The sequence below is a fragment of the Elaeis guineensis genome, chromosome 1 (genome assembly GCF_000442705.2).
Source record: "Elaeis guineensis isolate ETL-2024a chromosome 1, EG11, whole genome shotgun sequence".
In the NCBI taxonomy this organism is placed as follows: Eukaryota; Viridiplantae; Streptophyta; class Magnoliopsida; order Arecales; family Arecaceae; genus Elaeis; species Elaeis guineensis.
The window spans coordinates 81,970,449-81,993,936 of NC_025993.2; the positions used below are offsets into that span (position 1 = coordinate 81,970,449).

The 23,488-nt window shown below is 39.3% G+C and overlaps 1 protein-coding gene across 1 annotated transcript; it reads left to right on the top strand.

The window, feature by feature from the left end:
* Positions 1-1,041: 1,041 nt before the first annotated feature.
* LOC105032264 (uncharacterized) lies at positions 1,042-2,649 on the top strand. Its single transcript, XM_010906662.4, has one exon. It carries the CDS (start codon positions 1,147-1,149, stop codon positions 2,314-2,316), a length of 1,170 nt encoding a protein of 389 aa, XP_010904964.1. The 5' UTR covers positions 1,042-1,146; the 3' UTR covers positions 2,317-2,649.
* Positions 2,650-23,488: the final 20,839 nt, after the last annotated feature.

The window sequence follows — 23,488 nt, forward strand, 5'->3', positions numbered from 1 at the left end:
TCCGTCTGGACTCCTACGGAAGCCGGACTCCGCCCACGACCCCAACTGCAAGTAGACTTCGTCCGGACTCCTACGGAAGCCAGACTCCGTTTTCTATTCCGACTGCGGGAAGACCTCGCCCAAACTCCTACGGGTACCGGACCTCGCTACCGACTCCAACCGAACTTCGGCCGACAAGTCTGGACCCCCTGGCGGGCCACAGTAACGGCCACAACACTGCTCCACTCCCTGCGGCGGACCCTACGCAGCTCCATCACTCCCTGACAGGCCGTATTAACGGCCACGATTTTACTCCACTCCCTGCGGCGGATCCTGTGCGATTCCACCACTCCCTGACGAGTCACGACAGCGGACGCCGCTCCACTCCTCATAACTGATTCCACGTGGCGAGCCACGGCGATAGCCACAATCCCACTCCACTACCCTCCGCAATAAATTCCTCCTGACTCTGGGCGGCCCACTACCAGACGGTTACAGGCGTCGCTATCAATTTGTTGCCCCCTCCGTCTATAAAAGGGGAACCCCAGATACGTTATTCTATAAGCTCTCGTCTTTACCTAAAAACTCTGCTAAAATTTTCGTTCGGGCACTCCATTCTTGTTGAGGCAGAGAACTGACTTGAGCGTCAGAGGGTCTTGCCGGAGCAACTCCACCTCCGGTTTAGACTTCTTTTGCAGGTCCCGACGGCGACCGCAACTCCCTCGACTCCAGCTTCTCCGACGCAAGCGGATTTTTGCACCAACAATATATATATATATATATATATATATATATATATATATATATATATATATATATATATATATATATATTTATATATATATATATTTATTTATTTATTTATATATATTTACGTATGCTTATGTATAAATATATACATACATACATACGGTCATAAACAAACGGACGGACAGAGCATTTTCTATCATCTGCTCATCGAAAGTAGTTTATAATCGAAAGGCGCATGGCACTCCATCGGTCAGCTCGAACCCTAGTTGGCGACGGCTCAGAATGCCTCACACTTAAAGTGAGCCAAGCCCTCCCTCCTCTCATCCGTTCCGCATTCTCGTCTCTTATTGTAAAACGCTTCGACCCGGTTGGAGGAAATTCCCGGATCCTTCTCTTGTTTCATCCTTTCCACACACCATGCTTCTTCGCCTTGTCCGCACTAAACTAGCCTGCCACGTTACTACCATTAGAATCCCAACCACAGCCGCAGCCGCAGCCGCCAGCCCTCCCAGTCTCCTCCATCTCCCATTCCACCGCCCCATCTCCTCCATCAACCCAAACGATTCATCATCCCTAACGGTCCATTTCCTGCAGAAGTCATGCGGCCTCTCCTCCGAAGCCGCCCTCTCCGCCGCCAACAAAATCCATCTAAAAACCACCAAAAACCCCCGCTCTGTTCTCACCCTCCTCGAACGCTTCGGCTTCTCCAAACCCGACATCACCCGCATCGTCTCCAGGCGTCCCCAGCTCCTCGTCGCCAGCCCCGACCGCACCCTCCAGCCCAAACTGGACTTCTACGAGGGCATCGGCCTCTCGGGCGCCAACCTCGCAAGGCTTCTATCAAGAGTTCCCGGACTGCTGCTTTGGAGCTTGGAGAAACGGCTGCTCCCAAACTTCAGTCTCCTCAAGGCCATACTCCACACCAATGAGAACGTCATCTTAGCTTGCAAGAAATGCCCTCGTCTGCTTACCTCCGACCTCTCCAACGTGTTGCTTCCCAAGTTAGAAAGCTTGCGAGACTACGGCGTGCCGGCGTCCGTAATCTTCACCCTGCTCATCACCCACCCGAAACCTCTGATCGAAACAGCGGATCAGTTCGAGAAGACTTTTAACGCGATCAAGGGGATGGGCATCAGTCCTTCGACTTCCATGTTCGCCCATGCACTAGGGGTGTTCGCTCAATTGCACAAAACAACAATAGAAAGGAAGTTGGAGAATTACCTGAGCTTGGGCTGGACGCAGGAGCAAGTCCTCGAGGCATTTGCGAAGCATCCCTACTGCATGACGGCGTCCGATGAGAAGGTGAGGAGAAACATGGAGTTCTTCGTGGAGAAGCTCAAGTGGGAGCCGGCCTACGTGTCGGCGAATCCAGTGGTTCTGTCGCTTAGCTTCGAGAAGAGGATTGTTCCGAGGTGTTCGGTTTTGGAAATGCTAGCGTCCAAGGACTTGGTAAAGGGCGATGTGAAAGCGCGGCACCTGATGATGGGGGAGAAGAATTTCATTAAGAATTATGTGATCAAGTACAAGGGTGAAGTTCCGGAAGTAGTTGATGCTATGGGAGGTAACAAGTTGGGACTTGTAGTTTGAAGCCTGGGAGATGATGGGAATGAGCAATTGGATTGAGCTTAATGGCAATGGCTGATACTCTTGTCCTTCATTAATGTCTTTTGAATGGACTGCAACAGCACAAAGAGATTGTTTCCTGCTTTGCTTCACCCAAAGCTTGCTTTGTGATTCTTGGACTTGCTTTATTTTCAGTCAACTTGGACTGGATAAAAAGTCAGATTTAATTGTTTTGTTTCTTCATTAAAATGTTTGGGCAGGGGAATAGAAAGTTGGGAGTTGGCATGCCTTCTCAAATTCAGAGACAACTTCACTTTTATTACCCAAGTGAAAACGGTGTCATGCTCTTCGGTATTCTTTTTGATGGAATTGTGCCATATTCTTTATAGCTGCTTTGGATTCTTGTCCTCCATCCAATTAAATTACATGGACATCAGAATCTCTACTCAAATTCTCTATACAGGTGCTTGGCCATGGGAGGTAATGTTCTACTTGAGCTAATTTAAATTTGGATTTTCTTTTTTTTTTTTTTTTTCAATGTGATTGAGCTTAGCTCAAAATAAGCTCAAATCAAGCTTGATTTGAACTTAATTTGAATCAAGCTTGAACATGGTTTATAAGCATGAAATAAGTTTCAAGGCAAGCCTGAAAACAACCCAGCTTGATCCAGCTTGGCTGCATAAGGCTCAAAATACCTAAAGTATATATCAGTATATGCTAATTAGCATGTAATCATATATTAGGATTTAATCTAATGGCTAACCTTTGGTTCACACTACTCATATGGGCCACTGTATCAAGCATGAGTTAAGCTTGAACAAAGCTTCTTGAATAGAGCTCAATTCAAGTTCATTCAAGCTTGATATAAATTTGCATTGACTTGAACTTGATAAATATTATCAAGCCACTGAAAATGTACTCAAGTTCAACTAGTTCGAAATTACACTCAAATTGAATAATAAATAAACCAACCCTGATCTTGATTTACAAATCTGAAATTGTTATTTTTTTAAAGCTATATGTTGTTAGTGTCCCAAAACCAACATTTGAATCTAGGCCTTGCTCAAGGGTAAATGCAAACCTTTAAAGGGAGAGAGAGGTGCCAATTAGCTGACCAAAACCTATTGTCAAGCCAAGATTGATTAAGTCTAAGTTTGATCAGCTTGACTGCAAACCTATGCTCCATCAAGAAATGGTGCCTTAGTCAAGCCATAAATATGGGTCAATAAACATGTTCTGGAATTCCCTAGAGCCATCTTAAAGGAATGTAATACAAAATCTCCACTACTGAATGCTGACAACAGACCAGCTTACTTAGGAATGACTGTGACTGGTTTCGCGAAGCATTAATGTCTTCCAAATCCACTTTGAGTGTGCTAATTGCTAGCTGAAAATCACCTTCTAGATAGATTGCCTTTTTTTTTTTTTTTTTTTTTTTTGCGAGAGTGAAGTTATTTCTCAAACTCTTACATTTTATGTCCAAATCATTTCTCTTTAAGACACTGTCTCGAGTGCCATATTTCAGGCTTCTTGGTAACTTCACTGCATACCAGTTCAGCCTAAAAGACCTTGATTTCTTGACTTGAGAAATCTTGTATCAGAAATCGAATAACCCTTAGCAGGCTGTCCATGCAACAGACTTCCTCACAAACACTTAACAACAACGACGACAACAATAATAGTGATAGTAATAATAGCACAATCAGATAGATACGGACAGTGTGAGAAATTCCAGTTTTCTAGAGAGAACTTTCAGACCTCAATGAAAGATTTGATGGAAGAAGTTTTGGAGGAAGTCCGTCCAGTTAGTTTCACCATTCTTTTTGTAGATGTCAGGATAGGGAGTTTGATGGATGGATTAAGGTCCGAAATAAAAGGGAGAAGAAGTGGGATGGAAAGATCTTGACGCCATCCGATGGGTGGTAATCAAATCCCTTGTTCCTCGAGGAGCGAGAAGGGTTCCCTTTCCTCTTCTTCCTCCTCTAAGACAGACCTCTCTGCTTCAGAAAGCTAGTTTGAAGGTGAAGTGTGGAGAGAAGGGACATAATAACTGCAGAGATGCAATGGAGGAGAGGAAATGGAAGCTAGGATCAAATCTGCTGAGGTATGTATTCCTATTTGTAAGCATATCAACAATAGGATTCTTAAAGCTTGTAATTTAATTACCGCTTTAGCCTTCTAAGAAAACAGCTGAGAAGTAAATAGCTACACTCTTTCTTTGTTAAAGCTGTAGATGATGTGGGGACATGTGGTCCATTTTTCTTCCAGAAATAAGTTATGGAAGAGCCATAAGATGAAACGGATCTGTTTATCTAGCCTTGGAAGCAAGGCTAATAGAACCAGCATGTTCTGCTTCATACCAAGTATACTATATCATATCAAAATCAAGCCAATATTCAATGCAGGAGGTGTATTGCATATCATAATACCGAAACAATCTTGTTCTGGGTATACAAATGCTATACCAACTTGATACCCAGACAGACCCGATGCCAGGATGGTAAATCGCTCTTGGAAGATTGAGGTAAGAGAAATTGCTCATGAAAATAACTGTAGATTTTGGATATAGTAATATCTTTTGTTGCTAATTGTAGTTTTTGAAGAAATCCGTGTTTCAAAGAGGAATATAAAATCCTTTAGGGCCTGTTTGGATGGTTGCACCTAAAATCCTATGAGATTCGTAGTCCAACCGTAAAAAATATTGGATTGTAAGTCAGGTCCTATATTTATAAGTATTTAGGATCATTTTTGAGTGAACTGGTCTGGATCCTATAGGAAGAAAAATGATTGTAGATACTTGCAAACAAATGGTCTGATCTGTTTATGGTCCATTATTTTTTATGCTTAAGCAGCAGGTCATTTTTTTCTCCTTATGAAATTCGGAGCAGCTCATTCAAAAAATGATTGTAGATACTTATAAACAAATGGCCTGATCTGCTTATATTCCATTATTTTTTATGCTTGGGCCACGAATCCCATAAAATTTTGAGTTCAATCATTCAAAGAGACTCTTGTACCATTCCTTATTACGATTTGCAAAGCATTACTGAGATTTTGAAGCTAAAGTTGGCTACCATACATATTCTGCGGTGGTGGAGACTGAAGGTTCGTTTGAGTACGAGATCACATTTATCTCAAACCTCCAACCGATTCAGATGAAGATTGGAATAGGCGGTATGAGAAGGAATACGAAGCATACAAGAAAAGAAGTAATATTTGTTCTATTAATTCTTCGGGGAACATTTTTGGTAACTGCTTAAATTCCTAGACCATAGAGGTTCCCTGTTAAATCGATTGGGTGGCTTGGAAAATATCTTATTTTCTAAGATTGCAGTGAATATTTATGACAATCTTAGTAATTGGACTCTGTAAACCAGGATCGAGGCAAGGAGACCTTCTCATCCCCTGGTTCTTCGTTCTTGCTGTTAAGGCAATAAGCAAAATGCAAGGCTTCTTTGTTCAAGATTTTTAAAGACATGAGTAAACCCGGGATCTACAATGGCACTAAGATTTTTCCATTTGTAGATGATATGATGTTTTCACCTATCCCATGATAGATTACGTTACTATTCAGAAGTTAATCTTTGCAATTTTGAATTGATTACCGAGCTAGCCAAAAAACTACGAAGAGTTTGGTTGCAATAATTGGAAATTCCTCCATTGAGATGAGAAAAAGTGCCACCATCAAAATGAAAAGACGTGCCATTAAGACCATAAATAGGTTGAGTTGGCCGATTATCCGATCCGACCCAATTCATTTAGATATGATCCAATTCATTGTTATAGCCCAAAACCCAATTCAGTCCACCAAAACCCAAAAAAAAAAAAAGAAAAAAAAAAACTGGGAAGAAGACTCCCATCTCCGGTGAGACCCAAGCGAGATCGGAGTCCTAGGACCCCTCGGAGTCCTAGGATCCCCTATAAGAAGACCTCCTCCTTCCTAGAAACCCAACATCGGCTCTTTTCTCCTCTTTTCCTCTCCGATTTTTCCGAAGTAGAGCCACGATCCCTTGCCTTGTTCTCGCCGTGACTGCTCTCCGACGAGGCCACCGGAAGTCAAGGTAAGTTTTCCTCTTTTTCCTCTCTTCCTTCCCCTTCCTTCCGTACTCTTGTGCGCGGCTGCCGGCGACGAGAGTCGCCGATTTTCAGTCAGAGAAAAGGACCTCTGTTTTGGTCTCTTTTCCGTGAATTTTTCGGCACCGGCGATCGCAACTGATCGCCGGCCATGCTCCTCCGTGATCGGGGGAGTGGCCCCCCTCTGCCGCTGGCCTCCGCCGCGGCGGTCGTGGCCCGAACGGTTGGTCAAGGCCGGAGGACCGCCGTCCCCTGTTCGGCCTGGAAGGAACCAAGAAAAAGAAGAAAAAGAAAAAGAAGAAAAAGAAAAGAGAAAGAAGAAAAAAGAAAAGGAAAGAAAAAGAAGAAAAAGAGAAAAAGAAAAAGAAAAGAAAAGAAAAGAAAATAATAATAATAATAATAATAATAATAATAATAATAATAATAATAAATATATATATATATATATATTTATTTATTTATATATATATAAGTAAATAAATAAATAAATAAATAAATAAATAAAAATAAAATAAAAAAATGATGAGAGAGAGAGTTTCTCTCTCTTCTTTCAGTCTGAACCTTGACTTTCTCTCTCTGGAATTGGACTTTTTCTCTCTACTTTCTCTCTCTAGAATTTTCTCTCTCTAGGTTGTTTCTCTCTCTTGATGGATTTCTCCCTCTCTAAAGTTATTCTTCTAGGAATAGCATAGTGGAAGGCTTCATCTGATGATTTTGATCGAGTTTAGGGAAGAGTCTGATTTTAAGTGAGATTTTGATTTTGGGATTTGTTAAATTTAATTTTGAATTAAAATTAATATAAAAATATAATTTTGGATAATAGGCACGGAAGAATCTCCTAGAAGTTAGTCGATCTATTCATTCAGTGCTCCGTGAAAGGTAAGTAATGAATCATCTTCTCGAGATATTCCATATTTATTCTGAAAATAAATAATTATTCTCTGAAATTATGCATGATTTATGAAATTATGTTTTGAAAGAAAAGTACTTTTGAAATGTTATGGTATATCGATTTATGCACAAGTTCAGTGAAAAATTATGATATATTATGATACAAAGTGTTTTGATACAAATCGGATTTATGCTCTCAGCCTAACTATGTTTCAGTGGGTCCCGCCAATGGGGATTATACGTTGGTACTCAGTGGACCCTGCCAGTGGGGGTTGTGCGCTGGTGTTTGTGGACCCTGCCAGTGGGAGTTGTGCGCTGGTATTTGTGGACCCTGTCAGTGGGGGTTGTGCGTTGGTATTCTGTGGACCCCGCCAATGGGGGTTAAACGTTGGTCATAGTCAAGACTGTTGAGTTACGAGTGTTTTTGAATCGAATCGGATTTATGATTATATTATATGTGAATATTTAAAAATATTTGATTTGTATTAAATCAGCATGAAATATACTCTTATGTTTATTTGCAGTATTATTCTTGAAAATTATATAATATCTGAATTATCTAGTTGAGATATTTGTTACTTACTGGGCTGTCTAGCTCATTACCTTTCTTTCTATTTTTCAGATTCAGATAATTAATTTCGAGTGTGGGACGAAATATTGGGACAGAGCTTTTAGAAGCGAGATTAGCATTGTCAACTTCATTGAACTTAGATCTATTGTTTTTATTTTTTTAGCAAAAATTTTATTGGATGTAAGACATTTGATTTAATTACTTGAATTACAGTTGAATAATAATTATTTGAATTTATTCCGCTGTGATGCATTGATATCGTGATGAGATGCCTTGCATGCTTATGGAGAGAGTTCTTCATGAGTATGCGGCGGTTGCCGCGACCCTCAATTCACAATCTCGAGTCAGGGGCATGACAATTAATATGGTATCAGAGCATAAGTGGATAAATTATGACACATAGAATTTGACATAGTATGAGTGTAGGTGGGTAAACATTAGGAATATTGGGATATTAGAATATGAGCATCATAATAAACCCATCATAACAAATAGATAAATGAATCTAATAAGGTTTTACTACTACAAGGTTATCATGCCTCCCCGTAGAATGACAAGAATTACTCAAGGAATTGCAAGAGAGACATCACAACCATGGGATGGTAACACTCCCCATCCGACCAGTGGCACCCCTCAGGAGGAGGGAGTCGTAGATCCTAATGGGAGTACTTCGAGAGCACGTCAAGAACCAGATATGGCTCAGTTAATGCAGACCCTAATCAGGATGGTACAAGCGCAACAACAAATATAGCAGCAAATGTTTGAACAACAACAGATACAATGAGATACACAACAACATCAACATCCACCACCACAACATGGAGAGCAACCAGTACAACGGAACAACATTTCAGAATTTAAAAAGCTTACTCCTCCAGCTTTCAAGGGAACTACTGAACCTTTGGAGGCTGATAACTGGATAATGGAGATGGAGAAGGCCTTCACTGTCCAAGAGTGTCTTGATGAAGAAAAGATTCGATATGCAGCTTATTTACTACAAGGAGAAGCATACAACTGGTGTCAGCGACTACAGCGCAAGCATGAACAAGACGGTGAAATACTTACCTGGAAAAGATTTCGGATTGCATTCTACGATCAGTATTTTCCTCGGAGTATAAGGATCCAGAAAGAGTAAGAGTTTATTTATTTGAAGCAAAAGGGTATGAGTGTGACTGAATATGAAGCAAAATTTACATAGTTAGCAAAATTTGCTCCGAGATTAGTGGATGGTGAGCAAGAACGTGTTCACAAGTTCGAGATGGGACTGAGAACTGAAATTCGAAAACAAGTGGTTCCATATGAATTGACAACTTATGCTGATGTGGTAAATAAAGCACTGATAATTGATAGAGAAGTCAATGAAGAACGCATGGAAAGAGAAAGAAAGCAAAGAAAGAGAGCAAAATCAAATGACACACAAGGGCAGAATAATAAAAATATTAAAAGATCAGCTAAGGGAGCAATAGATAATAAGACTCAACAGATTGATGGTGAGCAGTGCTCCAGATGTGGCAAAAATCATGCAGACAAGAATTGCTATTGGAATACAGGTGCTTGTTTCAAATGTGGTCAGATAGATCATAAAATTGCTAGCTGCCTGCTAAATACTGAAAATCAAGTTGGCCAAAAAACTTATGAAGGACAACATAAGGGTGATGGACAGATTTCTAAAACCCAGGGAAGAGTTTATGCGCTTACTCAACAGAATGCACAGGCTTCCAATACAATGGTGGCAGGTATGAAAAATTTCGAGGACGAAATTTCTTTTTAGGGGTGAAGAATGTTATAGCCCAAAACCCAATTCAGCCAACCAAAGCCCAAAAAAAAAAAAAAAGAAAAAATCGGGAAGAAGACTCCCGATAGGAGTCTTCTTCTCCGGCGAGACCCAGGCGAGATCGGAGTCCTAGGACCCCTCAGAGTCCTAGGATCCCCTATAAGAAGACCTCCTCCTTCCTAGAAACCCAACATCGGCTCTTTTCTCCTCTTTTCCTCTCCGATTTTTCCGAAGTAGAGCCGCGATCCCTTGCCTTGTTCTCACCGTGACTGCTCTCCGACGAGGCCACCGGAAGTCAAGGTAAGTTTTCCTCCTTTTCCTCTCTTCCTTCCCCTTCCTTCCGTGCTCTTGTGCGCGACTGCCGGTGACGAGAGTCGCCGATTTCCGGTCGGAGAAAGGGACCTCTGTTTTGGTCTCTTTCCCGTGAATTTTTTGGCACCGGCGATCGCAACTGATCGCCGGCCATGCTCCTCCATGATCGGGGGAGTGGCCCCCCTCTGCCGCTGGCCTCCACCGTGGCGGCCGTGGCCCGAACGGCCGATCAAGGCCGGAGGACCGCCGTCCCCTGTTTGGCCCGGAAGGAACCAAGAAAAAGAAGAAAAAGAAAAAGAAGAAAAAGAAAAGAGAAAGAAGAAAAAAAGAAAAGGAAAGAAAAAGAAGAAAAAGAAGAAAAAGAGAAAAAAAAAAGAAAAGAAAAGAAAATAATAATAATAATAATAATAAATATATATATATATATATTTATTTATATATAAATAAATAAATAAATAAATAAATAAATAAAAATAAAAAAAATGATCAGAGAGAGTTTCTCTCTCTTCTTTCAGTCTGAATCCTGACTTTCTCTCTCTGGAATTGGACTTTCTCTCTCTACTTTCTCTCTCTAGAATTTTCTCTCTCTAGATTGTTTCTCTCTCTTGATGGATTTCTCCCTCTCTAAAGTTATTCTTCTAGGAATAGCGTAGTGGAAGGCTTCATCTGATGATTTTGATCGAGTTTAGGGAAGAGTCTGATTTTAAGTGAGATTTTGATTTTGGGATTTATTAAATTTAATTTTGAATTAAAATTAATATAAAAATATAATTTTAGATAATAGGCACGGAAGAATCTTCTAGAAGTTAGTCGATCTATTTATTCAGTGCTCCGTGAAAGGTAAGTAATGAATCATCTTCTCGAGATATTCCATATTTATTCTGAAAATAAATAATTATTCTCTGAAATTATGCATGATTTATGAAATTATGTTTTGAAAGAAAAGTGCTTTTGAAATGTTATGGTATATCGATTTATGCATAAGTTCAGTGAAAAATTATGATATATTATGATACAAAGTATTTTGATACAAATCGGATTTATGCTCTCAGCCTAACTATGTTTCAGTGGGCCCCGCCAATGGGGATTATACGTTGGTACTCAGTGGATCCTGCCAGTGGGGGTTGTGCGCTGGTGTTTGTGGACCCTGCCAGTGGGGGTTGTGCACTGGTATTTGTAGACCCTGCCAGTGGGGGTTGTGCACTGGTATTCTGTGGATCCCGCCAGTGGGGATTAAACATTGGTCATAGTAAAGGCTGTTGAGTTACGAGTGTTTTTGAATCGAATCGGATTTATGATTATATTATATGTGAATATTTGAAAATATTTGATGTATATTAAATCAGCATGAAATATACTCTTATGTTTATTTGCAGCATTATTCTTGAAAATTATATAATATCTGAATTATCTAGTTGAGATATTTGTTACTTACTGGGCTGTCTAGCTCATTACCTTTCTTTCTATTTTTCAGATTCAGATAATTAATTTCGAGTGTGGGATGAAATATTGGGACAGAGCTTTTAGAAGCGAGATTAGCATTGTCAACTTCATTGAACTTAGATCTATTATTTTTATTTTTTTAGCAAAAATTTTATTGGATGTAAGACATTTGATTTAATTACTTGAATTATAGTTGAATAATAATTATTTGAATTTATTCCACTGTGATGCATTGATATCGTGATGAGATGCCTTGAATGCTTATGGAGAGAATTCTTCATGAGTATGCGGCGGTTGCCGCGACCCTCGATTCACAATCTCGGGTCGGGGGCGTGACATTCATATTAAAGAATCAATGGAGCTTGATCAGGTCCTATAAAATTAAATTTTTTTTATTTTTCGAGTCAGAATTGAATTTATTGAATTCGGATCAAATTTAATCCACTTACTTTTATGAATTGTTTTGGATCTTATATTCAATGACCCGACCCATTGGATCCGAACTCAATATCTTGCATATTCCTATATTGATAAAAATCAAGTTTCTTTATCCCTGCTTTGTCAAGCAATAGATTCATTTTCTTGGATGCTATTTGAGCTTCTCCATGGGGAACACAAAGCAGAGAGCCATCCATTTTCAGTTGTTTTTTACTCAGCTGTTGTTGACATAGTTTCTATATATTCCTATGTTTTGTTTCTGTCACGCCTCATGTAATAGTCTCCTGTACCCATATATATATATATATATATATATATAATGGACCTTTTTGTTTTGCACTCCTCCAGCTTTTATATAGCGTTTGGATTTGTTGTCTTTTTTTTTTTTTTATCTTTTATCCTCTCTTCATATATACAGACTCTTTTCTTTAATATAGCGTCCGACTCCCTTACAAAAAAAAAAAAAAAATCAAAACTTATAAGCTCTGTAGAAGAGGCCTCTAGAGCATGTTTTGGAATTATAGATTCAGATCCGAACCAAATCCAAATAAAAAAATCTTTGTGCATCGCATACAGTGCAATAAAACTAATGTGGAGCGCATCATCAATCACATTGGAGCACGTAACCATACTTTCCAACATATATTTAATAGTATATTTAATGCATGCAGTTCTACTTTTTCGTTTAAAATTTTGAATGACAAAAATATCTCTTCTGTTTTGAAAAAATTATGACATCCTGTGGCTACATTATGACACCTTTTTTTTCAGAAGTCATAAAGAGCAAAAGATATTTTCGTCATTAAAAATTTATGAAATTTTAAAATGACAAAAATATTCCTCCCTTTTTTATGACATCTTATAGCCAAATTATGAATAAGAAGTCATAATTAGGCCGCAGAATATCATAATATGGTCACAGAATGTTATAATTTTTCAGAAGAGAAGATATTTTTTTTTATCATTCAAAATTTCAAACGAAAAAGCAGAACTACAGATATTAAATGTATATTGGAAAGCAATGGCTACGTGGTCCAATCAGATAGGATGGTGTATTTTTTCTATACAGCATGCGGTGTACAAAGAATTACTCAATCTAAATTTTTTGGATTGGGGCCATCTTATATATGGATCCAACCTAATTCGAATAACCCATTGGAGCAAATTTTTTGCCTATAGACCCAACCCAACCTGATCTATTGGATTAAGTCTAGATTCAATATTAAAATCCAGCCAAGTAATTGGGTTAGGTCAGGGTCATTCATGATCAAGTCGAGGTCATTCATAATCCGGTTCGACTTGACCCATTTGCATCCCTATGCCACTTGACTAAAATGTAAATTAACCTCTTTTCTTTTTACTTATGTAGGCCGGCCAATCTTTGAAGGTAGGTAATCTATCTAGATTGGATTGGATGCCTGTGATCCAAGGAGTTGAATCAAGGCAGTCTTTTTGGAAGACTAAATTTCTCTCTTTTGAAGTAGGTGTTAGATATGTGCCCTAGATGCCAGATTGGCTGACATATTTCTGTACAAATCTAAGGATAAATTTATAATTTTGATTATGAATTAATAAATGGGTTATTCTTCTATCACATAATGTACATTGTGTCTATGATACATCCTTTGAATTAGTAAGAATGTCAATTCATATTTTCAAGAGTTGAAAATTTAAGACATGAATTTACATAACTAACTCATAAACAGCTCCTGACCATAGGATCATCATGAGGATGGTGATCGATCCGGAAGGTTGGTGTACGATCACTTCCTTAGGATAGATGTGTCTTGAGTCTACGGTATGGAGACACCGGAGCGAGAGTACAGGTATTCATTGAAAATGAGAGTACTGAGCGTGATCATATCGAGCAGTCATAAGGAAGTCTACCTTCTCATCGATGACAAAGCTCGATGCTGCAGTTGTGTGTCTAGTTCTTTGACTTGAGGTGCATCGACAGTTCACCTTGAGTATGTTATAGTTTGACTACACCATAACTCGGTCTCCTAGCCATTCGAAACCCTAAGGTATATGTTGGCTGTAATATTTCATTGTAGAAACTGGGTCGCATCAAGATGGGATCTATCAACCTCGATAGATGAGAGGAGTAGTCCTATGATAATCGAAAGATCGAGTCCTTAAGCCCATGGCCATGGCAGAGTGAAATAATGGAAAAGGAGTTTTCCATTGGGGTTTCATATTGGACTCGGATCGATCGATTAATTCATATGACCAATATTGGGTTTGACGAGTTCACCTTAACCCTAATTCAGTCGGGACTCATGATAGAGGAACTCAATCACACAGGTAGCTGCACCGAGAGGTTCGTCTTCAGTTCTGATGGATTGCCACCACATACTGCTAGGTGTCACTGGTAGATTTTAAGAGTAATTAGAATGATATTGATAATCGATCATTTTAATTGTCTGAATCATAAGAGTTCTGGTCTATCGAAAGAAGTTTTGATGATGTCGATGATGAGATCACGACATGTCTCATTACTATACAGAATTGAACCTAACTGGGTCACACAAATAAGGGTTAGGATCTGGATATCATCAATTGGGCTAATCCAATTGATTTGGATAAGATCCAATTAGGTTCAAAAAAATCGTGCTAGCACATGATTGAGCCTAACTTTCTCCTCGTGTAATCTTTTCTGTCTCTACTGAGCCAAATGTGATTTGACTCATCCAGAGAATCTTAAAAAAGTTTCTCTCAGTCTAAATGAAGCTTGTCCAGCTCAGAAAAAGCTTGTCTTAATTCATGAGATAAATTTAATACAAGCACCTGCTAATTCCTGTCACCTGCCAATTTTATTTTAGGACATCTATCAAATATTGACATATGGGTCTTAAACTGAAGAGAGCTCATTGGAGAATTTTTGTGGAGTGTCCACATGCTAAAACTACATTGAATTAGGCACCATAATTAGATTATGGTGTGAGCCCAATTGGATTAAAGTGGGTACCCCAAATGGATAAGGATGAAAGAGTCCTGATAAACATGGACTCTTTGGCGCCACCTTACTTGTGCTTATCCAAAGTTGGTGCCAACATAGGAGAGAGGGTGGGGGTTCTTATCTGATGTGATCAGATGACATCACTCCATCAATCAAAATTTTTTCAAAATTTATTAAAATTTTTTGATTGGTCGAATGATGTGGCACTGCGCAGCATACAGGGTCTATAAAATCTCTGTCTGTGCCTAGGGTTTAAAAAGTTTCTACTCAATACCCAGCCAAAACGAGAATCCTCTCCTCTTCTCCACATCCTCCCTGCTCTCCTCTCTCCCCTCTTCACGTCCAAGGAGTTGGACATCCATCTGGCAAAGGTCCAAGGCGTGGTGATGCCTGGAACAGGAAGGCTGTAGGACATCTTCGACAGGCTGCTGCTCCAACTTCAGAAGGAGTTCTGAAGCACTTCCAAATCAAATAGAGATCTAATTTTTGGAGCGTAGATTCATGAGGAGAAGATGTTCCAGGTCCTACCCGAGTGGATACCAGTAGAGGCCAGGTGCTTGCGTGGCTACATCAGAACCTCGGGCTGTGCTGAAATCATCTACAAGGTAATCAAATTACCCTTAAGGTATGTCTATATTTTTCATACTTTTAGATTTAATTTTAGATTTTAAATATCAGATAATAAAATTAGATCTAACAGATATTAGATCTGAAATAGCATAGGATAAAATTTTTAAATTATTCCATCCCAGATTTGATGAAATCTGGAAGATTCTACAAAGAAAAAAGATGATTTTTCCTTCAACTAGTATCAGAGCCAGGTTGATGGCTCAATTTCAGATCTAATTTATATCTGATTTTAATTTTAATTTATTTGATATTAAAAGATTTCAAATATCATATCAGATGTGACAGGATCTAAAATTAAAATATTTAAAATTAAATCTAAGAAGATCTAACATGCATGAGATGCATGACTAGACTAGGATTAGTGGAATCCATGAACAGTCTTAAGTTTTATGTTTTAATGAGATTAAAATATAAATTAAATCTAATTTATTCTCTATTTTTTTGATGTTATAAATATTATAATTAGATCAAAAAATAGAAAATAAAATTTTAATTTTTTCATAAAATTGATCTGTTGCATGCCTAGACTAGTTGTAGAATTGTTCCAGTAATTTGTCTAGAATAGATTTAATTTTGAATAGTTCAATTTAAATCTTATTTTTAGATATTACATGTGATGTATCAGATCTGAAAGTATGTTAATTAGATCGATTTTTGATACATGAGATGTATGCAAAGCATATATTAGTTAGATCTTAAATTGTATATGAGATATGTAAATTTAGATCTAACTAGTTTTGTAGTGAAATTTATATTTCTGATTAAGGTATTCCTCATGGCCGTCCGGTCATAAGAATAAAGTAGGGTTTAAAGGCCCTCTCCTCCCATTCAATGGGGTGTTCTTATAATGTGTAGGGGTGCTGCGCGTTCATCTTTAATCAGAAATCAAAACTTACTTTTCTGCGAAACTTTAGATCCTTAAATCCTAAGATTTATTTTACATATTTTATTTATGAACCCAAGACTTAATTAATGAATTAAGCTTATGAAATTAAGTTAGATCTAAAATTGAGAATTTCAGATCTAAGATATTTTCATAAAATTGGGTTTGGACTTGGGTAGCTCAATTAGGTCTAGCGGTTGATCAAACCGAATCAATAGTTGGTTAGGTGGGATCATGAAAGCTAATAATTGACCAGCCTAATAGGATTAAGTCTGGATCAAGGTCGAATCACATTTAGATATGACTCAATCAAGTTAAGACCTAATTTGGCTTAATGGTTAGAGCCTGGATTGTAGGCTAACCCAATTAGTTCTGGTTCGACAATTTGGTGTCTAAGGTAAGTTGGGCAGATGCGACCGACTGATTTTTAATTGAGAGCTACTCGACTCGAATACGTTCTTATCGAGTTAATGGCATATCCCTCCCACCGGTCTCACTTATCTGGCCATATGTGTCGACTCAGTTCTGATTAGAGGTGGCTAACAATTCGAGCTAACCCATGCCACTAGGTTAGTCATAATTGTTATGACTATGTCAAGTCAAGTTTAATGAGACCTAAATCAAATCTCTCTAAGAAAATATTAAGTCTAGATCTTCCACCATTGTGGATGTGCGGGTCCTTCTCGGGGTGATTGTTCTTGGTTGGTTACAGTGGCTCAGTTGCATCGGAAAGACGCAACCATATCCATTAGGCATTGGATGCTACGGATTAGAAGATGGGTTGGGCTCAATATTCTGGATACGGTGAGGGACCCAATCAGAAATCTAGTTCGTGCAAATGGTGGGTTTGGCTTAACTAAGGATTGGAGCAATATTCCGGATACGGTGAGCTTCATGAATTAGAGATCAAGTTTTGGGTGCACCATGATTAGAGAATCATTGGACAAGAGTTGTCCACTCATTGGTTGACCCATCACTAATAACTGTTAAGTGAGGTGATGAGCTAGTCGGTGAGACCGCACCATTCACTAAAAATCACTGATTACAGAGATTTTCACATCTCTATCAAGGGAGTGTAGGGATCTGAGAAAATAGTGAGAGCCTAATTTGTTTAAAAATAAAATCCCTAAATAAATTGGTTAAGTCTGATTACAAAATCTAACTAGAAACTTTCGACTCTCTACAGGAAACATATCTGCCTCCAACTCTCTGATCAAAATACTAAACACCCACAGATTGACTGGATCCAATTTCAAGGACTGATTGAGGAACTACAGAATTATTCTGAATTTTAAAAAATTGACTCATGTCTTGGATCAGGACCCACCTGTCATGCCAGCACGTCCGACTGCTGAACAGAGAGCGTCTCTGAAAAAGTGGACGGATGATGATAACAAAGCAAGGTACTACATGTTGGGTGCAATGTCGATGACTTGCAGTGCTAACATGAGAACATTTTAACTACCCATCAAATGTTGGCTCACCTACAAGAGTTGTTTGGTGAACAGAGTCGCGCGGCCAGGTATCAAGTCTGTCAAAGACTTTTTAAGGCCAAGATGCGTGATGGGCAGTCAGTCCAAGATCATTGTTTGATAATGATCAAGGACCTTGAGGAGTTTGAGAAGCTCGGTATCATCTTAGACAAGGATTTTCAGATTGATGTGATCCTTCAATCTTTGTCCGATGCATATGGTCAGTTCATCATGAACTTCCATATGCATAAGATGCAGTGTATCTTGGTCGAGTTAATGAACATGCTGGTTACGGCTGAGCTCTCTATGAAGGGTTCAAAAGGCTCAGTTCTTACTGTGGAGTGAATTTCTTCCAAGAGAAAGTCTTTTGAAAAGAAAAAGAAGTCTGCGAAGAAGCAGAAGGTGGATGACAAGAAGAAGAAGAAAGAACCGAAGAAGAAGGCTGCTGATAAGGAAAAATATTTCCACTGTCAATCAGACAGCCATTGGAAGCGAAACTATCCTCAGTACCTAGCCACCATAAAGAACAAGAAGGATGGTTCTTCTGGAGATATGTTCATTTTAGAATCTAACCTTACGATTTCTTCTGCATCCAGTTGGGTGCTTGACTCTGGTTCTAGTGCTCATTTGTGCACTTCTATGCAGGATCTTGAGGAGAGCAAGAGACTGAGGGATGGGGAGATGATCCTACACGTCGGGAACGGAGCAAGAGTTGCTGCTGTGGCCATGGAAACCTACCCTCTACGATTACCATTAGGATTAGATTTAGTTTTAAGAGACTGTTATTATGTGCCTGCAGCAAGCAGGAATTTGATTTCTGTTTCATGTTTAGCACAAAAAGGCTATGTGATTAGCTTTCATAAGGACTATTATAATATTTTTTATGAAAATAATAAAATTATAAATGATTTTATCATTAACGGTCTCTATCAGTTACATGTTGATGTATCTGTATTTAATATCGAGCAAAATGTGAATGCCATAGGAATTAAAAGGCCTAGAGATAGTCTAAATGATAGGTATCTGTGGCACCTAAGGCTAGGTCATATAGCGGAAGATAGGGTTAACAAATTAGAGAAATCTGGGCTGTTGAGTCCGTTGACTTTCGAGTCATATCCAGTTTGTGAATCATGCTTTCAAGGCAAAATGACCAAGCTTCTTTTTGTGGGACATGGGGAAAGGGCCACAGACCTACTTGCCCTAGTACATACGGATGTGTGCGGCCCATTTGATGTGCCAGCTAGAGGCAACTACGTTTACTTTATTACCTTTACCGATGATATGTCTAGGTATAGATATATGTTTCTAATGAAACACAAGTCTGAAGCTTTTGAAAGGTTCAAAGAATTCAGACATGAGGTAGAAAAATAAACAGAAAAGCCCATTAAGATTCTTCAATCAAATCGAGGAGGTGAATAACTTAGTCGAGAGTTCCTAGACTATCTTAAGGATAATGTTATAGTCTCTCAATGGACTCCACCTGGAACACCTCAACTCAACGGAGTTTCAGAACGGAGAAATCAAACCCTAGTAGATATGGTCCGTTCCATGATGAGCTTTACAGACCTCCCTGAATTTTTTTGGAGACATTGTCTCATGATAGCAATTGATGTATTGAATATGGTTCCCTCTAAAATCGTTCCTACCACACCGTATGAGATATGGCATGGTAAGAAGCCAAGTCTGAATCATCTCAGAATTTGGGGTTGTTCGGCTCATGTCAAGAGACAACAGGCGGACAAGTTAGAGTTCAGATCTTTTAGAGCTCGGTTCATAAGATATCCTAAAGAGTCATTAGGATACTATTTTTATATTTCGGAAGACCACAATGTGATTGTGAGTCGAAATGCTATTTTTCATGAAAAATAGTTTATTCAAGATGATGGCATCGGAAGAATAATTAAGCTCAAGGAGAATGTCTCCTAAGAGCAACGAGCTAAAGAATCTAAGGAACCAAATCAATCAGAACCAGTCCTAACACAATCTCTTCCACCTCGTAGATCGATTAAGATTTTCCATCCTCCTGAAAGGTACTTAGGTACCATACAAGAGGATGTAGAGGAAATGTTCCTCACAAAACATGGAATTCATGGTGATGATCCCAAGACCTATGACGAGGCGATATCAGATATTGACTCTGAGAAATGGTTAGAGGCAATGAGATCAAAAATTGACTCGATGCACTCAAACCAAGTCTGGACCTTGGTAGATCCACCTGAAGGTATTGTACCTATTGGGTGTAAATGGATCTTCAAGAGAAAGATAGGTGCAGATGAGAATGTGGAGACATTCAAGGCTAGGCTCGTAGCGAAAGGTTATAGTCAGCGCGAAGGCATTGACTATCAGGATACCTTTTCGTCCGTAGCCATGCTAAAATCCATCTGCACATTGCTTGCTGTTGCAGCCTATTTCGATTATGAAATATGGCAGATGGACGTGAAAACGGCATTCTTAAATGGATATCTTGAGGAAGATATCTATATGGAACAGCCGCTTGATTTCACATCCAGTGATGATGATCACAGGATCTGCAAGCTGCAAAAGTCCATTGATGGACTTAAGCAAGCATCTCGGAGTTGGAATACTCGTTTCAATGATGTGATCAAAACGTTTGGTTTTATCAAGAATGAGGAAGAACCATGTGTGTTCAAAAAGGTCAGTGGGAGTGTAGTTATCTTCCTCGTATTGTACGTAGATGACATCCTCCTAATTGGAAATGATATTTCCATGTTGACCTCAGTCAAAGTATGGTTATTTAAGGAGTTCTCTATGAAAGATCTAGGAGAGGCATCCTTTATACTGGATATTAAGGTCTATAGAGATAGACCAAATAGGATGCTCGGACTTTCACAGAAGATGTACATAGAGGAGGTGCTAAAAAGGTTTAGCATGAAAAACTCCAAAAGAGGTTTAGTACCTTTTAGATATGGCATTCATCTCTCCAAGAAGATATGCCCTAGCACACTTAAGGAGATTGAACGCATGAGCAAGATCCCTTATGCTTCGACAATAGGGAGCCTCATGTATGCCATGCTATGTACACGATCTGATATAGCCCATACTGTGAGTGTCACAAGCAAATATCAGTCGAATCCAGGCAAAGAGCACTGGACTTCTGTGAAATGTATCCTTAAATACTTGAGAAGGACTAAGGATATGTTTCTAGTCTTTGGGAATGGAGAACTCCAGATTTAGGGATATATAGACTCAGACTTTATGTATGATATAGATGATCGAAAATCGACATCTGGTAGTCTGTTCATTTGTAATTGTGGTGCAGTCAGCTGGAAGAGTTCCAAGCAGACGGTGATTGCTGATTCCACTATGGAGGCAGAGTACATTGCTGCATTGAAAACTGCGAAAAAGGCATTCTGGTACAAAAAGTTTGTCGCAGAGCTTGGAGTGATGTCATCAGATGCCATACCTCTTTACTGCGACAATAATGGCGTCATAGCCCTAGCTAAGGAGCCAAGAACTCACCAGAAGTCCAAGCACATCGAGCGACGATTTCATCTGATCCGTGATTATCTCGAAAAAGATTATGTCGAGGTTAAGAGAGTCGACTCCACAAACAATGTGGCAGACCCGCTGACAAAGCCATTAGACCAGTAAAAGATCGAAGCCCACCTTGAGAAGATGGGACTTAGATATGTAGCCAATTGGCATTAGGTCAAGTGGGAGTTTGTTAGATGTGTGCCCTAGATGCCAAATTAGCTGACACATTCCTGTACAAATCTAAGGGCAAATTTATAATTTTGATTATAAATTAATAAATAGGTTATTCTTCTATCACATTGTATACATTATGTCTGTGATACATCCTTTGAGTTAGTAAGAATGTCAATTCATATTTTTAAGAGTTAAAAATTTAAGGCATGAATTTACATAACTAACTCATAAACAGCTCCTGACCATAGGATCATCACAAGGATGGTGATCGATCCAGAAGGTTGGTGTATGATCGCTTCCTTAGGGTAGATGTGTCTTGAGTCTATGGTGTGGAGACATCGAAGTGAAAGTACAGGTATTCGTTGAGAATGAAAGTACTGAGCGTGACCATATCGAGTAGTCATAAGAAAATCTACCTTCTCGTCGATGACAAAGCTCGATGCTGCAGTTGTGTGTCTAGTTCTTTGACCTGAGGTGCATCGACAGTTCACCTTGAGTGTGTTATAGTTTAACTATACCATAACTCGGTCTCCTAGCCATTCGGAATCCTGAGGTGTATGTTGGTTGTAGCATATTCATTGTAGGAACTAGGTCGCACCAAGATGGGATCTATCAACCTCGGTAGATGAGAGGAGTAGTCCTATGATAATCGAAAGATCGAGTCCTTAATCCCATGGCCATGGCAGAGTGAAATAATGGAAAAAGAATTTTTTATTGGGGTTTCACATCGGACTCGGATCGATCGATTAATTCATATGACTGATGTTGGGTTTGACGAGTTCACCTTAACCCTAATTCAGTTGGGACTCATGATAGAGGAACTCAATCACATAGGTAACTGCACCGAGAGGTTCGTCTTCAGTTCTGATGGGTTGCCACCACATACTGCTAGGTGTCACTAGTAGATTTTGGGAGCAATTAGAATGATATTGATGATCGATCATTCTAATTATCTGAATCAGAAGAGTTCTGGTCCATCGAAAGGAGTTTCGATGATGTCGATGATGAGATCACGACATGTCTCATTACTATACGGAATTGAACCTAACTAGGTCACACAAACAAGGGTTAGGGTCTGGATGTCATCAATTGGGCTAACACAATTGATTTGGATAAGATCTAATTAGGTTCAAGAAAATCATGCTAACACACGATTGAGCCTAACTTTCTCCTCGTGTAATCTTTTCTGTCTCTACCGAGCCAAATGTGATTTGACTCATCCAGAGAACCTTGAGAAGATTTCTCTCAGTCTAAATGAAGCTTGTCCAGCTCAAAAAAGGCTTGTCTTAATTCATGAGATGAATTTAAGACAAGCACCTGCTAATTCCTGTCACCTGCCAATTTTATTTTAGGACATCTGTCAAATATTGACATATGGGTCTTAAACTGAAGAGAGCTCATTGGAGGATTTTTGTAGAGTGTCCACATGCCAAAACCACATTGAATTGGGCGCCATAATCAGATTATGGCATGAGCCCAATTGGATTAAAGTGGGCGCCCCAAATGGATAAGGATGAAAGAGTCCTGATAAACATGGACTCTTTGGCACCACCTTGCTTGTGCTTATCCAAAGTTGGCGCCAACATAGGAGAGAGGGTGGAGGTTCTTATCTGATGTGATCAGATGACATCACTCCACCAATCAGAATTTTTTCAGAATTTATTGAAATTTTCTGATTGGTCGAATGATGTGGCACTGTGCAGCATACAGGATCTATAAAATCCCTGTCTGCGCCTAGGGTTTAAAAAGTTTCTTCTCAATACCCAGCCAAAACGAGAATCCTCTCCTCTTCTCCATGTCCTCCCTGCTCTCCTCTCTCCCCTCTTCACGTCCAAAAAATTGGACATCCATCTGGCAAAGGTCCAAGGCATGGTGACGCCTGGAACAGGAAGGCTACAGAACATCTTCGACAGACTGCTGCTCCAACTTCAGAAGTTCTGAAGCACTTCCAAATCAGATAGAGATCTGATTTTTGGAGCGTAGATTCGCAAGGAAAAGACATTCCAGGTCCTGTCCAAGTGGATACCGATAGAGTCCGAATGCTTGTATGGCTACATCAGAACTTCAGACTGTACTGAGA

Coding starts and splice junctions, on each gene's coding strand:
- LOC105032264 (XM_010906662.4), top strand. CDS start 1,147: ATGCTTCTTCGCCTTGTCCGCACTAAACTAGCCTGCCACGTTACTACC.